The sequence below is a fragment of the Octopus sinensis genome, linkage group LG2 (genome assembly GCF_006345805.1).
Source record: "Octopus sinensis linkage group LG2, ASM634580v1, whole genome shotgun sequence".
In the NCBI taxonomy this organism is placed as follows: Eukaryota; Metazoa; Mollusca; class Cephalopoda; order Octopoda; family Octopodidae; genus Octopus; species Octopus sinensis.
Genome location: NC_042998.1, coordinates 197,217,372 through 197,233,325, shown reverse-complemented (window position 1 = coordinate 197,233,325; position 15,954 = coordinate 197,217,372). Strand labels below are relative to the sequence as shown.

The window sequence follows — 15,954 nt, the reverse complement described above, 5'->3', positions numbered from 1 at the left end:
CCAAATAGTTGACTGTCGTGGTGGTAACAGATTCGTGTAATAAATTTTGTGTTTATTTTTGTTTCATAATATATTTTTTCGGATGCAGCCAGACTTTTCACATACTTTTGTGGAGTTTTGTAACTCCTTGTGAGTTTGTTTAATCTTCTTGAGTTTGTTAATTCCTCATCACTACTGTTGTAATCCAATGTCAGACTGTTATAACGTCCACTTCAGTATAGCAATATAGTTAATTAGACAAGTAAGACACAACTGTCTATAACCGACCTCGCTGACTTCTCAATGTCACAGTATTTGTAATGACTAGCACACACCACGCGTCATGTGGGAGAGGTGTTCCATTATTATTATTATTATTATCCCCATAACACACTCCTACCCTATAATGTCATCCTAAAAATAAGCAATCACATCACTGAAATATCAATGTTACAAAAGAAAGCATAATGTCATTCTGTAGTACATACATTATCTACAAACTATGAAGCTACTATTTTAACATTTTCTGACAGCTTATTGTAACCATAAAAAGGAAAAAAAGATCAACCATGGATTCTGCTAACATATTAAAACATTCCAAAATTTAATCTTTTGACATTTAAACTGGCCATAATCCAGTCAAATTATTCAACCTGTTTAATGTTGATCCAGGATCCAGCCTCTCACTCCAACCCTACAATGTCATTCTAATAATAAGCAATCACATCACTGAAATATCAATGTTGCCGAATAATGCACAATTAATTCAGAACACCATGAATAAATAAGCATAACATTTGACAGCAGAATCTGAGCGATAAAGGATTGAATAAAGATGAGTAAATATTACTAAAGGAATTAAAAGACATATCCATCTCTAATGTATCTTTTGTTTCCTTTTCTTCTCCATTAGGCAACACTGCCCTATTTAATATGCAGAATACAATAATATCAACAGTTGGGATGATACTCGGAGAATATGCACCACTTAATATATATGTCATCTATATCAATAAAAGTGAAATTCTGTCTGTCTGGGACCCTTGTATCTCAGTCTACATTTGGTCTACATAGGCATACATTACCTTTTTGGAATCAGGATGATCCCAGGATTGGAATTCTGCCCTTCATTTGGTTCTTAAACATCCAGCATTGGGATCTGATTTAAAAGCATTTGTGTTGCTATTTCTAGCAGGTAAAGTGGCCATGGGAAGTACAAGAGTTACCACCCTTAACTTTAAGTTCTACTAAGGAATTTAGTGGTTCTTTTATCTTCTTCAGTCATCAGACTATGGCCACACTGGATCACCACCTTGAAGAATTTTTAGCAAACAAATCGACACTAGTTCTTTCTTTTTGTGTGTCTGCTACTTTTTTATTGGCCTCTTACCAAACCACTAAGTTACATGAATGTAAACACAAAAGTAATTATTTAGTGGTGGAGGGGGACAAACACAGACACAAAGTTACAATACATATATACATACATATTATATATATATATATATATATATATCAGTAACAATAAAGGGTGAAATTAGTTAATTTGGAATAATTATTAATTACACCAAGTAGATTTCGGCATGTAAAAGCCTCATTCGAGGAAAATTAAGTAATACTAAGCAATTAAGGGTTTAGCAACGAATTGCCTCACCACACACCGAATTTAGAAATAGCAGTCAAAGAGTTATAGCTATAGCTATAACTCTTTGACTGCTATTTCTAAATTCGGTGTGTGGTGAGGCAATTCGTTGCTAAACCCTTAATTGCTTAGTATATATATATATATATATATATATATATATGTATATATATTGGCGTTAGGAAGGGTTGTGGCGTTAGGAAGGGCATCCAGCTGTAGAAACATTGCCAGATAAGACTGGAGCCTGGTGCAGCCTTCTGGCTTCCCAGATCCCCGGTCGAACCGTCCAACCCATGCTAGCATGGAGAACGGACGTTAAAAGATGATGATGATGTTGATATATGTATATACACACATGTATATACATATACGTCTTCTATTCAAATTTTAAAAGAACTCCGAAAATTTGTAAAATTGCAAGTTTTTTATTTAAACTGAATTTAAAGTAATATCATAAAGGTAGGGTAACAACAAATGCTTTATTATTATTATTGCTCTCTTTAGTTTGGGGCTGCAGACCCAATTAGCCCTCCGCAGAAGCTAGCCAAAATGTCCACATGGAGTGCAGCTTTTAATCAGGCTATCAATAATGATTAAATAATTTTATTAAGTCAGTGCTTACACATATTTATAAAAAGTTGTACCAAACTTGTTTGTATCAATATCTGTCACATATCATTGGCTTCAATTATATGCAATGGATGTCAAGAACTCTGGTGATAATTTTACAACTGTCTCTCCAATACATTGATAATTCCACCCTCAGCTGTGTAGTCAATATGGATAGCAAAATATCAGGAAACCAGGGGCTTCCTTTTCTTTAAAGATAATTTTATGATACTTTACAGTAGAGAATGTATTATATTAAACATACCTATTTTAACACCCACCACCATTTCTTTATCCACTCCTTCCTCCTCTTCTTCCACGTCTTCTACCTCTTCTTCCTCTCCTTCTTCCTCTCCTTCTTCCACTCCTTCTTCTGCTTCTTTTTCTCCTTCAATCGATACAGAAACTTTATCTTTCTTCCTTGGAACTTATGGAATAGAATATAATGGATTAAATATTTAAATGAATGTAATATTTTCTGTCAGACCCACTGCACCCAACTCAACAAACTTTCACTTCTGATCTAAACTTAACCTTATACATGTTCTAACAAATGCAGACAGCATGCCCTTAATTCTGCACCATACTCATTACATCTAACACCATATTCACACTGCAACCAACAGCATATCCTAAACTCTACAAAACACCAAAAATAATATGTTCTGCTTCATACACTATACCTGATTTCTGTATGTGCCACCAACAACTTTCCCTCATCACAATAATACCCTACTACTATTCAGTAGTACATACATTATCTACAAACTATGAAGCTACTATTTTAACATTTTCTGACAGGTTATTGTAACCATAAAAAGGAAAACAAGCTCAACCATGGATTCTGCTAACATGTTAAAACATTCCAAAATTTAATCTTTTGACATTTAAACTGGCCATAATCCAGTCAAATTATTCAACCTGTTTAATGGTGATCCAGGATCCAGCCTCTCACTCCAACCCTACAATGTCATTCTAAAAATATACAATCACATCACTGAAATATCAAAGTTGCAAAATAATGCACAATTAATTCAAAGCAACATGAATAAATAGGTATAACAATTTGACAGCAGAATCTGAGCGATAAAGGATTGAATAAAGATAAATAAATATTTCTAAAAGAATTAAAAGACATATCCATCTCTAATGTATCTTTTGTTTCCTTTTCTTCTCCATTAGGCAACACTGCCCTATTTAATATGCAGAATACAATAATATCAACAGTTGGGATGACACTCGGAGAATTTGCACCACTTAACATAGAAGCCATTATCAATAAAGATTAAAGAATTCTATCAAAGCAGTGCTTGCTCTATAAAAAGCTGTACCAAACTTTTTTGTATCAATATCTACCACATAGCATTGACTTCAATTCTATGCAATGGATGTCAAGAACTCTGGTGATAATTCTACAACTGTCTCTCCACTACATTAATGATTCCACCCTCAGCTGTGTAGTCAATGGATGGAAACACTCCGTCGGTTACGACGACGAGGGTTCCGGTTGATCCGAATCAACGGAACAGCCTGTTCGTGAAATTAACGTGTAAGTGGCTGAGCACTCCACAGACACGTGCACCCTTAACGTAGTTCTCGGGGATATTCAGCGTGACACAGAGAGTGACAAGGCCGGCCCTTTGAAATACAGGTACAACAGAAACAGGAAGTAAGAGTGAGAGAAAGTTGTGGTGAAAGAGTACAGCAGGGATCACCACCATCCCCTGCCGGAGCCTCGTGGAGCTTTTAGGTGTTTTCGCTCAATAAACACTCACAACGCCCGGTCTGGGAATCGAAACCGCGATCCCACGACCGCGAGTCCGCTGCCCTAACCACTGGGCCATTGTGTAGTCAATATGGATAGCAAAACATCAGGGAACTGAGGGTTTCCTGATCTTTAACCCTTTAGCATTCAGATCATTCTGTCAAAGGTAACACTTTTTCATTCAAATTGTTTTTAATTAATCCTGTATTATTTTGCAGCCTTGAAATTTCAATGACGTGACTGTATATTTAATAATGGCATTGAAGGGTAGGTATGATAGGCTTGATCTGGCCAGTTAGAACAAAAAACAGGAAGCATATTTGGGCCGGATATGGCCAGTTTAAATGCTAAAGGGTTAAAGATGTTTTTATAATTCTTTTCAGTAGAAAATGTATCATATTAAACTTACCTTTTTTAACACCTTCCTCCATTTCTTTATCCTCTCCTTCTTCCACTCCTTCTTCCTCTCTTTCTTCTTCTCCTTCTTTAAAAGGTGCAACAACTTTTTCTTTCTTTCTAGGAACTTATGAAATAGAGTAAAATTAACGAAATATTCAAATGGATGAAGCATTTTCTATTAAACTCACTACATCCAATTCAACAAACCTTCACTTCTACTCTAAATAAAAACCTCTTACAACATGTACCAACGCAGACAACATGCACTTAATAATTCTGCACTATAGTCATTGCATCTAACATCAAGTTTGCACTGTAACCGACAGCATCTCCTAAACTCTACGAAACACCTTCAAACACTATACCTGATTTCTGTATTGCCACTATAATACCCATCACTACAATACCCAACAGAATTCATCTAGTATATTATTCTGTAGTACATACATTATCTACAAATTATGAAACAAATATCTTGACATTTTCTGACAGGTTATTGTGACTATAAAAAGAAAACAAGATCTCACTAGACCTACCTTTCAGTGTGCCAACATTGAGAGTGCCAACTCCAAGGGTGTGGGAGGTATGGGGCTGTGAGACCCTGGGACAGGGGACAGTAGCATCATGTGCCTAAAAAGAGAGCTTGCATTTGGCAGAATTCATAAACAAACAATAGCCTTCAGTTCAACCTACATACACTACACTATCATATTTTTGCACTATATGACCACTACCTTACATCTATATATATAAAACTGTAGTTGTGTGAGTGTCTGTCCCCTTCGATTTAGATTCCTAACTACTCCCACATTTTGCGGTGCAGTTTAACCAAATTCGGGTATCTTATAGTCGTGATTCATATCGAGCCCATCTGAGTATTAGCGCGCATCTACAATGAGTCTACAATTTTAAAAATAATTTAACATCATTTTTTATTCCATTTTAATGCATAATTTTTCGTGTGTCGATTGCAGCGGAGTTGGCGTCCATGGTCACACCTGCACCTGTTTGCTTCTCCCCCTTCTTCCCTCCCTCGTGAAGCTGTGGGGAAGGGAGTGTAAGGAAATCAATGTCGTAAAGCGTTGTCAAGGAGACCAGCGTTCTTTTAGAATAACGACTTCATGGCTTCAAGACACCAAAACAGAAATGGCTAAGAAAGCCCAAATTGGCATCTATAAGGGAAGTAACTCTCTAAAAATGCTTATATAGTTATTTCCCTTACAAATGCTTATATAGTTATTTCCCTTACAAACCCGGGCGATACTGCTAGTAGGAGATAAATCCTAAGTAGGGGTGGGGATGGTGTAAAGCCTTTAGACGTGTTCATGGGAGGCATCCCATGAAAAAATTTGTAGGAGAGAAATGTGTCCACATGGATGATGGTTCTCTTGCACTAAATGAGGCTGCAATGAGAGAGGTTTAGGGAGGCCACTATGAAAGGTTGCTCAATAAAGAAAATGAATGGGAGAAAGAAATACAAATAATTACAGAGGTATCAAGTTGTTAGATCAGGTAATGAAGGTCACAGAGAGGGTCATAGCTCAACTAATTAGGGAGAGAGTCAGTTTAGATGAGAAGCAGTTTGGGTTCGTGCCAAGAAAAAGCACCACTGATGCTGTATTTCTGGTAAGACAGCTGCAGGAGAAATACCTAGCCAAAGATAAACCTCTGTACCTGGCTTTCGTTGACATAGAGAAAGCCTTTGACAGGGTCCCCCGATCCCTTATCTGGTGGTCAATGAGGAAACTACTAGGGATAGACGAATGGTTATTGAGAGCTGTGCAAGCCATGTACAGGGATGCTGTCAGTAAGGCGAGGGTTGGCAACAAGTACAGTGAAGAATTCCAGGTAGAGGTAGGGGTCCACCAAGGCTCAGTCCTCAGCCCCTCCTATTTATCATAGTCCTCCAGGCAATAACGGAGGAATTCAAGGCAGGATGCCCCTGGGAGCTCCTCTATGCTGACGACCTTGCTCAAATTGCTGAGTCACCATCAGAACTAGAGAAGTTTCAAGTGTGGAAACAAGGATTAGAATCAAAGGGCCTTAGAGTCAACATAGCTAAAACCAAAGTCCTAATAAGTAGGAAGGCAGGCAAACCACAAATCTCTTCAGGTAGATGCACCTCCTTGATCTGTAGAAAAGGCAGAGATAGGAACTTTATAAGATGTACCCAGTGTAAGCTATGGACACATAAGAAGTGCAGCAATATCAAAGGAAGGCTAACTGGGATGATCAGTTTTGTATATGACAGATGCTCAGGAGCAATAACCACTGAAAATGTGCAGAGAACAACTTCCGCCACATTCTAGGGAGAAAAACAAGAAGTAGTTGATAGCTTCCATTACCTTGGTGACCAAGTCGGTAGCGAAGGAGGGTGCACTGAAAGTGTAGCTGCTAGAGTAAGAATAGCCTGGGCAAAGTTCAGAGAGCTCTTACCTCTGCTGGTGACAAAGGCCTCTCACTCAGAGTAAAAGGTAGACCGTATGATGCATGTGTATGAACAGCGATGCTACATGGCAGTGAAACATGGGCCGTGACTGGTGAGGACATGCGTAAACTTGCAAGGAATGAAGCCAGTATGCTCTGATGGATGTGTAATGTCAGTGTTCATACTCGACAGTGTTAGTACCTTGAGAGAAAAGTTGGCCGTAAGAAGCATCAGATGTGGTGTGCAAGAGAGACAACTGTGCTGGTATGGCCATGTGGCGAGAATGGATGTGGATAGCTGTGTGAAAAAGTGCCACACCCTAGTGGTTGAGGGAGCCTGTGGAAGAGGTAGACCCAGGAAGACCTGGGATGAAGTGGTGAAGCATGACCTTCGAATATTGGGCCTCACCGAGGCAATGACTAGTGACCGAGACCTTTGGAAATATGCTGTGCTTGAGAAGACTCAGCAAGCCAAGTGAGACCATAACCTCGTGGCCTATGCCAGGGGTGTAACCAGCCCACTGATGCATACCTTTCCTTCATTGGACACTAAACTCTGCTTGCGAAGACCTGTTGAGGCATTCGAAATTGAAATCAAATTTGATGACTGGTATCCATGCTAGTGGAGCACTAAGAGCACCATACAAGTGTGATCGTCGCCAGAGCAACAAGCTGGCCTCTGTGCCGGTGGCACATAAAAAACACCATTCGAGCGTGATTGTTACCTGCATCGCCTTGCTGGCACTTGTGCTGGTGGTACACGAAAAAACCTTTGAGCGAGGTCGTTGCCAGTGCCACTGGACTGGCTCCTGTGCAGGTGGCACGTGAGAAACACCATTTGAGCGTGGCTGTTGCCAGTAACGCCTGACTAGCCCTCGTGCTGGTGGCACGTAAAAAGCACCCACTACACTCTCGGAGTGGTTGGCGTTAGGAAGAGCATCCAGCTGTAGAAACTCTGCCAGATCAGAATGAAGTCTGGTGCAGCCATCTAGTTCGCCAGTCTTCAGTCAAATCGTCCAACCCATGCCAGCATGATGATGAGGATGATGTCAAGAACTCTGTTGATGATTTCCCAACTGTCACTTCGCAACATTAATAATTCCACCCTCGGCTGTGTAGTCAACATGGATAGCAAAACATCAGGGAACTGAGGGTTTCCTGATCTTCATAGATATTTTTATAATGATTTGTAGTAGAAAATGTATCATATTAAACATACCTTTTTTAACACCTTCCTCCACTTCTTTTTCCTCTCTTCTCTTTCTTTCTTCTTTAGCAGGTACAGCAGCAACTTTTTCTTTCTTCCTGGAAACTTATGAAATAGAATACATTGGTCAAAACATCTAAATAGATGAAGTAAGTTCTGTCAAACCCATTGCACCCAACTCAATAGACTTTCACTTCCAATCTTGACAACCTCGTACAACATGTTCTAACTAATGCAGACAACATGCACATAATTATGCATCATACTCTTTGCACCTGACATCATGTTCACACTGCAAATGACAGCATATACTATACTCTACAGAACACCACAAATAACATCTTCAAACTAGCCAGCCAGATCCAGCCTCTCACTCCAACCCTACAATGTCATTCTAAAATTAAGTAATCATGTCACTGAAATATCAATGTTACAAAAGAAAGCATAATGTCATTCTGTAGTACATACATCATCCACAAACTATGAAGCTACCATGGATTCTACTAACATATTAAAAGATTTCAAAATTTAATCTTTTGACATTTAAACTGGCCATAGTCCAGTCAAATTATTCAACCTGTTTAATGTTCAAACTGGTTAGATCCAGCCTCTCACTCCGACCCTACAATGTCATTCTAAAAATAAGTTGGGATGATACTCAGAGAATTTGCACCACTTAACATAAAAGTCCTTCACGAAGAGGGCTACATAGCAATTCTTTCAAAGCAGTGATGATGATGATCATCATCATCGTCGTTTAACGCCTGTTTTCAATGCTAGCATGGGTTGGACGGTTCGACCGGGGCCTGGTAAGCCATGGAGGTTGCACGAGGCTCCAGTCTGATCTGGCAGTGTTTCTACAGCTGGATGCCCTTCCTAATTCCAACCACTCTGTGAGTGTAGTTGGTGCTTTTTACGTGCCACCGGCACAGGTGCCAGGGGAGGCTGGAACGGCCATGATCGGTCGGTGGTTTTTACGTGCCACCGACACAGAAGCCAGTCAAGGCGGCAAAGCCAGTCAAGGAGGCTATATCCATAAAAAGTTGTACCAAGCCTCAATATCTATCAATCTCTATCACATGTCATTGACTTTATATGCAATGCATGTCAAGAGCATTAGGGATAATTCTACATCTGTATCTTCACTACATCAATAATTCCATTCCACGCTGATAGGAAAACAACATGAAGCTGGCTGATTTCTGTTCTTTAAAGATATTTTATGATGCTTTACATCATCACCATCATCGTTTAACGTCCGCTTTCCATGCTAGCATGGGTTGGACAGTTCAACTGGGGTCTGGGAAACCAGGAGGCTGCACCAGGCTCTAGTATGATCTGGCAGTGTTTCTATAGCTGAATGCCCTTCCTAACACCAGCCACTCCGTGAGTGTAGTGGGTGCTTTTTACGTGCCACCGGCACAGGTGCCAGACGAGGCTGGCAAATGGCCATGACCGGTCGGTGCTTTTTACGTGCCACTGGCACGGAGACCAGACGAGGCTGGCAACAGCCAAGATCAGATGGTGCTTTTTACGTGCCACTGGTACGGAGGCCAGTCAGGGCAGCGCTGGCTACGGCCACGTTCAGATGGTTCTCTTACGTGCCACCGGCACTGGTATCACAGCTACAAATTCCATTAATGTTGATTGATTACGATTTTGATTTTCACTGCTTCAACAGGTCTTCACAAGTAAAGTTTTTCAATAGAATATATATATCATATTAAACATACCTTTTTTCTCACCCAATACCATTCCTTTTTCCACACTTTCTTTCTTTCCTATTTTTCTTTCTCTTCTTTCTACTTCTTTCTCTTCTTCTTTTTCAGCAGCAGTTTTGTCTTTCTCCACAGAAACTTAAGAAATAGAATACAATGGACAAAATATTCAAATGGACAAAATAATTTCTATCAGACCCACTGGGCTCAACAGAACAAACTTTCACTCCCAATCTAAGCTAAGCCTCATACAACATGTTCTAACTCAGATAACTTGAACTCAATACTGTACTATACTCACTTCACCTAACATTATGTTTACATTGCAACACACTCTTAAATATGTTTCTGAATACAAATATCTTGGGTCATACATATCATCCTCTGAAAAAGATTTTCTAAGTAGAAAGGATATGGCCTGGTCAGCCTGTAATGAAATTCATAAGATTTGGTCATCAAATCTAAGTAGAGATTTCAAACTTAAAATCTTCAAAGCCACAGTCGAACCAATTTTACTATGTGGCTCAGAAACCTGGACGTTATCAAAGAAGCTTGAGAGGCAGTTGGATGGAACTTACACTCACCTCCTTATGAGAGCTCAAAATCTCTCGTGGAAGCGTCATCCAACCAAAGTACAAATATATGGGAAATTACCACCTGTATCATCTCTTGTGAAAGGTAGAAGAGTCCAGTTTGCTGGACATTGTTGTAGAGGTGAAAACGAGGTAATTTCTACTCTTCTTCTCTGGAACCCATCTACTCGTGATATCAGAGGGCGTAGACTTTCCTACCCTGATGTAATCTCCAGGGATACAAGCATCCAGCAACAGGACCTCCGTAATGCTATGATGGACCGTGAAGTCTGGTGTAACATAGTAAATTCCATTGTCTTGACCACGGTCGAACAATGATGATGATGCAACACACCGTGTACATAAAATATATATAAAATTGAAGTTGTGTGTGTGAGACTCTGTCTCCTCTGATTTAGATTCCTAACTACTCCCACATTTTGCGGTGCAGTTTAACCAAAAGCGGGTATCTTATAGTCGTCATTCATATCGAGCCCTTCTGGGTATTAGCGCGCATCTACGATGAGTCTACGATTAAAAAAAAAAATTTACCATCATTTTTCCGCATTTTTAATGATTTTTGCTCGGGTTATATAAGGGAAGTAACTCTCTAAAAATGTTTATATAGTTATTTCCTTTACAAATCCGAGCAACACCGGGCGATACTGCTAGTAAAATATATGTCTTCTGTATATCTCAAATACACCATGTCCTCATCTCTACTGTACCCTGTATGATACATCTTGAATATTATGCTGTAGTTTATACATAATCAACACTCTGTAAAACTCTACCTTCCTAACATTTTCTAACAAAATATTGTATTTATAAATATGAAAACAAGATTAAACACAGGCTCTAGAATATTCTAAAATTTAAATATGCATAAATTTTGCGGAAAGAATCATAATTTCCTGTAGAATATTACACAAAGCATATCTGCTTCTAATATTTCTTTTGTTTCCTTTTCTTCTCCACCAGGTGTTTTCTGATATTTACTCTTTTACTTGTTTCAGTCATTTGACTGTGGCCATGCTGGAGCACTGCCTTTAGTTGAGCAAATCGACTCCAGGACTTATTCTTTGTAAGCCTAGTACTTATTCTATTGGTCTCTTTTGCCAAACCGCTAAGCTATGGGGACGTAAACACTCCAACATTGGTTGTCAAGCAATGGTGGGGGGGACAAACACAGACACACAAACGTATACACACATACATATTTATGTATGTATGCGTATATATGACGGGCTTCTTTCAGTTTCCGTCTACCAAATCCACTCATAAGGCTTTGGTTGGCCCGAGGCTATAGTAGAAGACACTTGCCCAAGGTGCCACGCAGTGGGACGGAGCCCGGAACCATGTGGTTGGTAATCAAGCTACTTACCACACAGCCATTCCTATGCCTAAAATTTTTTTTATGATGCTTTACAGTAAAATCTATGTCATATTAAATAAACCCTCTTCATCTCCTGTCACCCTTCTTTTCCTTTCCTTCTCCTTCAGCAGGTGCAGCAGCGACTTTGTCTTTTATAATAATAATAATAATGAAATCATTGTATACAGTGCTCAGGTGCACCACAACTTGTCAAAGGTACATATAAAGCATATGCAGTAATGTATAAGTGTCTGGGAAGTGAACAGTGTATGAGTCAGATACATGCTTGCTTGTGTATGGAGGGGAGGAAATCAGGTGTAGTGTTGGCGAATCTCAGGAAGCATGGAAGTTTTGAAGGATGCAGTGCTCCGACAACTAACAACTGATGCTGGCAGTTTGTTCCATGCTTCAGCAACTCTTAGCGTGAAAAAATGTTTCCGAAAGTCATGGAAGGAGCTGTGCTGTTTTCTGACTTTGTAAACATGTCCACAGGTGTTAGACAGGTGGAGTTTGAAAAGGTGCTCAGAGTAATTATTGCGTGTGTATGGAGGGAAGAAAATCAGGTGTAGTGTTGGCGAATCTCAGGAATCATGGAAGTTTTGAAGGATGCAGTGCTCCGACAACTAACAACTGATGCCGGCAGTTTGTTCCATGCTTCAGCAACTCTTAGCGTGAAAAAATGTGTCACAGGAATTTAAGAAAAAGAATATAATAGACTAACTATCCAAATCCATGAAACATTTTCCATCAATCTCACTGCATCCAACATAAGCTATACATCATGTTCAGACTGACACTGATAACATACACTTAATTCTGAACTACATTCCATGCATGTTCACACTGCAACACACAACACTAACTATAATATGTTCTGGCTATCTAACTCATCAGACTGACATCTGTATGTACCACACCCAACATCCCCTATATGCTTCTTGAATATTATACTATCAACATAGTATTGTGGAGGTGCAATGGCCCAGTGGTTAGGGCAGCGGACTCGCGATCATGGGATCGCGGTTTTGATTCCCAGACCAGGCGTTGTGAGTGTTTATTGAGCGAAAACACCTAAAAGCTCCACGAGGCTCCGGCAGGGGATGGTGGTGATCCCTGCTGTACTCTTTCACCACAACTTTCTCTCACTCTTACTTCCTGTTTCTGTGGTACCTGTATTTCAAAGGGCCGGCCTTGTCACTCTCTGAATATCCCCGAGAACTACGTTAAGGGTACATGTGTCTGTGGAGTGCTCAGCCACTTACACGTTAATTTCACGAGCAGGCTGTTCCGTTGATCGGATCAACCGGAACCCTCGTCGTCTTAACCGACGGAGTGCTTCCATCCATCCATCAACAACTTGGAAATTCTACCTTCCAAACATTTCCTAACAGGATTAAGTAGCCATAAAAAGGAAAACATCAACCATGGTTTCTGCTAAAATGTAAAACTATTCCAAAATTTAAATATTGATAAATATATATTATAAAAAGAATGATAAAATTTTCCAGTAGAACATTTTGTAAACCATACCTTTCTTTATTTTGCCTTTTGCTTTCTTTTTTTCTCCAATAGGTGCCGCTACAATATATAATTATGCAGAATGTTCTGGTGTAATACTGTTGTTGTGCCATTTAAACATCTCTTGTTCAATATTTGTAGGGAAATTGCACAGGAATGGAACTTTGAATGGTTACATGTAGGGGTAATGAAGGATTTGAGTTTCTTTTGTATGGGGTTTATACAACACAAAGTATATTATTAATGCAACCTTATACACCACCCTAAATTGTATACCACTGAACATGCCCTAATTTCCAAACCGTACACTACGCAAGATATCTTAATTTCCACACTACACACAACATGCTATGTTCTAACATCCCAATGGAATATATAATGTAGTTTTTAATCATCCAGTGTGCTGGATCTGTAAATCACAAATCATCTAACTCACCAGCACGGAAAACGGACCTTAAAATAATAATGTTGATAGTAGTGGTGATTGATAAGGATGGTGATTATGATGATGATGATGGTATGAATTAAAGCTTCCTGAAAATTCTAAATAGCAACTGCAGCATTAACAATGATAATTACTGTATAGACACAAGCTGAATAGATATTCAACAATAATAACAGTAGCAACAATAGATTTATTAATACTTTATATGCACATATTTTTTCCCAGACAAAATAACTCCATCTAATCAAAATTTTCTATGCGGTAACAGTCACCAGACAACATGTTGTAGAAACAGTCTATTACTATATACACTCACCTCTAAACTATTCCTGATATGATACACATGCAATGCATTGTAACAATAAAAATAGAAAAACGGAAATTTTTGAAATGTAAAAATATCCAGAGAATACTCTGTGGTTAATTTTACTAAATATATTTTAAATCTAACAAATTTCCAGCAAAATATAACATGAAATTTACCTGACACTACATTTTTTTCTGCTTTCTTTTCTTCTAAACTAGGTAGTATTTAAGATCTTTGTGATACTACAGCTATTAATAAAATCATAATAAAATAATATTAACTACAGAGTTGATACCTGTAGTCACTGAACTATCTTACATATTTCTCCAGTGAAAAGGCAGAGTGTGGCAAGGTATTTCCAAAGTTTGCTTCACAGTTATGAGTTCTCAGTTTCAATTCTGCTGTGTAGCATCAGGGATAAGTGTCGTTTTCTATAGGTTCATGTTTAATCTATACTTTGGGAGTGAAACTGTTTAGTTCAAAATCATGTACATATGGAATTTCATTGGATAAACTACAGCAGTATCTCAAAGGTCCAGCCTTCTTGTTTGATATCACATCATCATCATCATCGTTTAACATCTGTTTTCCATGCTAGCATGGGTTGGACGGTTCAATCGGGGTCTGGGAAGCCAGGAGGCTGCACCAGGTCCCAGTCTGATCTGGCAGTGTTTCTACAGCTGGATGCCCTTCCTAACGCCAACCACTCCATGAGTGTAGTGGGTGCTTTTTATGTGCCACCGGCACTGGTGCAAGGGGAGGCTGGCAACGGCCACGATCAGTTGGTGGTTTTTACATGCCACCAACACGGAAGCCAGTCAAGGCGGCGCTGGTATTGACCACATATGCATGGTATTTTTTAGGTGCCACCAGCACAGAAGCCAGTCAAGGTGGTGCTGGCATCGGCCACGTACAGATGGTGCATTTTACGTGCCATTGGCACAGGTATCACAACTACAATTTCCATTTGATTTTGTTGATGTTGATGTTGATGTACTTGACTCAATAGGTCTCTTCAAGCACAGCAGGTCATCCTACGATCCAAGGTAAGTACAGATACATATGTATATTAAAGCTACATGAGTCAGTGGAATATTTGTCCACTTGCTAATTCGATGAGCCTGGTAGTTCAATTGACCAACTAACTAAACACTCTTGGTCAGGTTTTCTGACCAAGATCCATCCTCTCTCCACACAACAGATATACAACTACAGATTTGTAGGGGCAATACAATGATTCTACAGGAAATATGCAGAGTCGTTGAAGTTTTAAGAGTTGCAGGTATGTGAAGCAAGGATTAAACGGTGTATTTTACTTTGTCTGATGAGATATAGCAGTGAAGGTGAGAAGAAGGTACTTCTGCTGGTTATTTCCATCTGTTGTAGAAGAAAGTGCCAGAGGTTCACCAAATACATTTACTAAATTCCTGCATGGTACAACATAAATTATATCACCAAAGTTCTTGACAAAGGAACAGCTGGTGTCTTCTAAAGGGTGATAAATTCTTTAATGGATCAGTGTAGGTTTGAGATATGATGTCAAGCTTACAAGTAGATAATGCATGGTTAGAGAATATTAAGGAGGAATTAAAGATAGTGTTACCTAGATAATAATGAGTTTTGTTGGATGTGGCAGCAAGTAAGTCATTGATGTATAGTAGGAAGAGATTGGGGAAAAAACCTATCTCTGGAACATGCCAGAGTTACTAAGACTAAATGCTTTTAAGAGTAAACAAAGAAATGACAGAAAATTTCATGACTGATCATGGAATTTTCTAAAAGGCAAAAATATTCTGCAATTTAATTGTGAATATATCATCACGGCTCGGCTTCGCGAATGAAGATCAGGAAGGCTGTCCACGTTGCGTGCATGCACACTCATGACTGACAAGTCCGATATGGGAAAGGCAGGTCCATGAGCAGTGTCCACAGACGAAGGTAACATCAGGTGTGGTGTCAGAGGCGGCTCGTGCCTTCCTCCTGCGTCTCTT

The 15,954-nt window shown here is 39.3% G+C and overlaps 1 protein-coding gene across 1 annotated transcript in view; it reads right to left on the bottom strand.

Moving 5' to 3' along the window:
* The window catches only part of LOC118762224 (trichohyalin-like), a 236,536-nt gene that overhangs the window by 78,231 nt on the left and 142,351 nt on the right, over window positions 1-15,954 (bottom strand). The window contains exon 19 of the mRNA XM_036500774.1: window positions 4,405-4,518. Coding sequence (XP_036356667.1) covers window positions 4,405-4,518 — 114 coding nt within the window. The remainder of the gene's footprint in view (window positions 1-4,404; window positions 4,519-15,954) is intronic.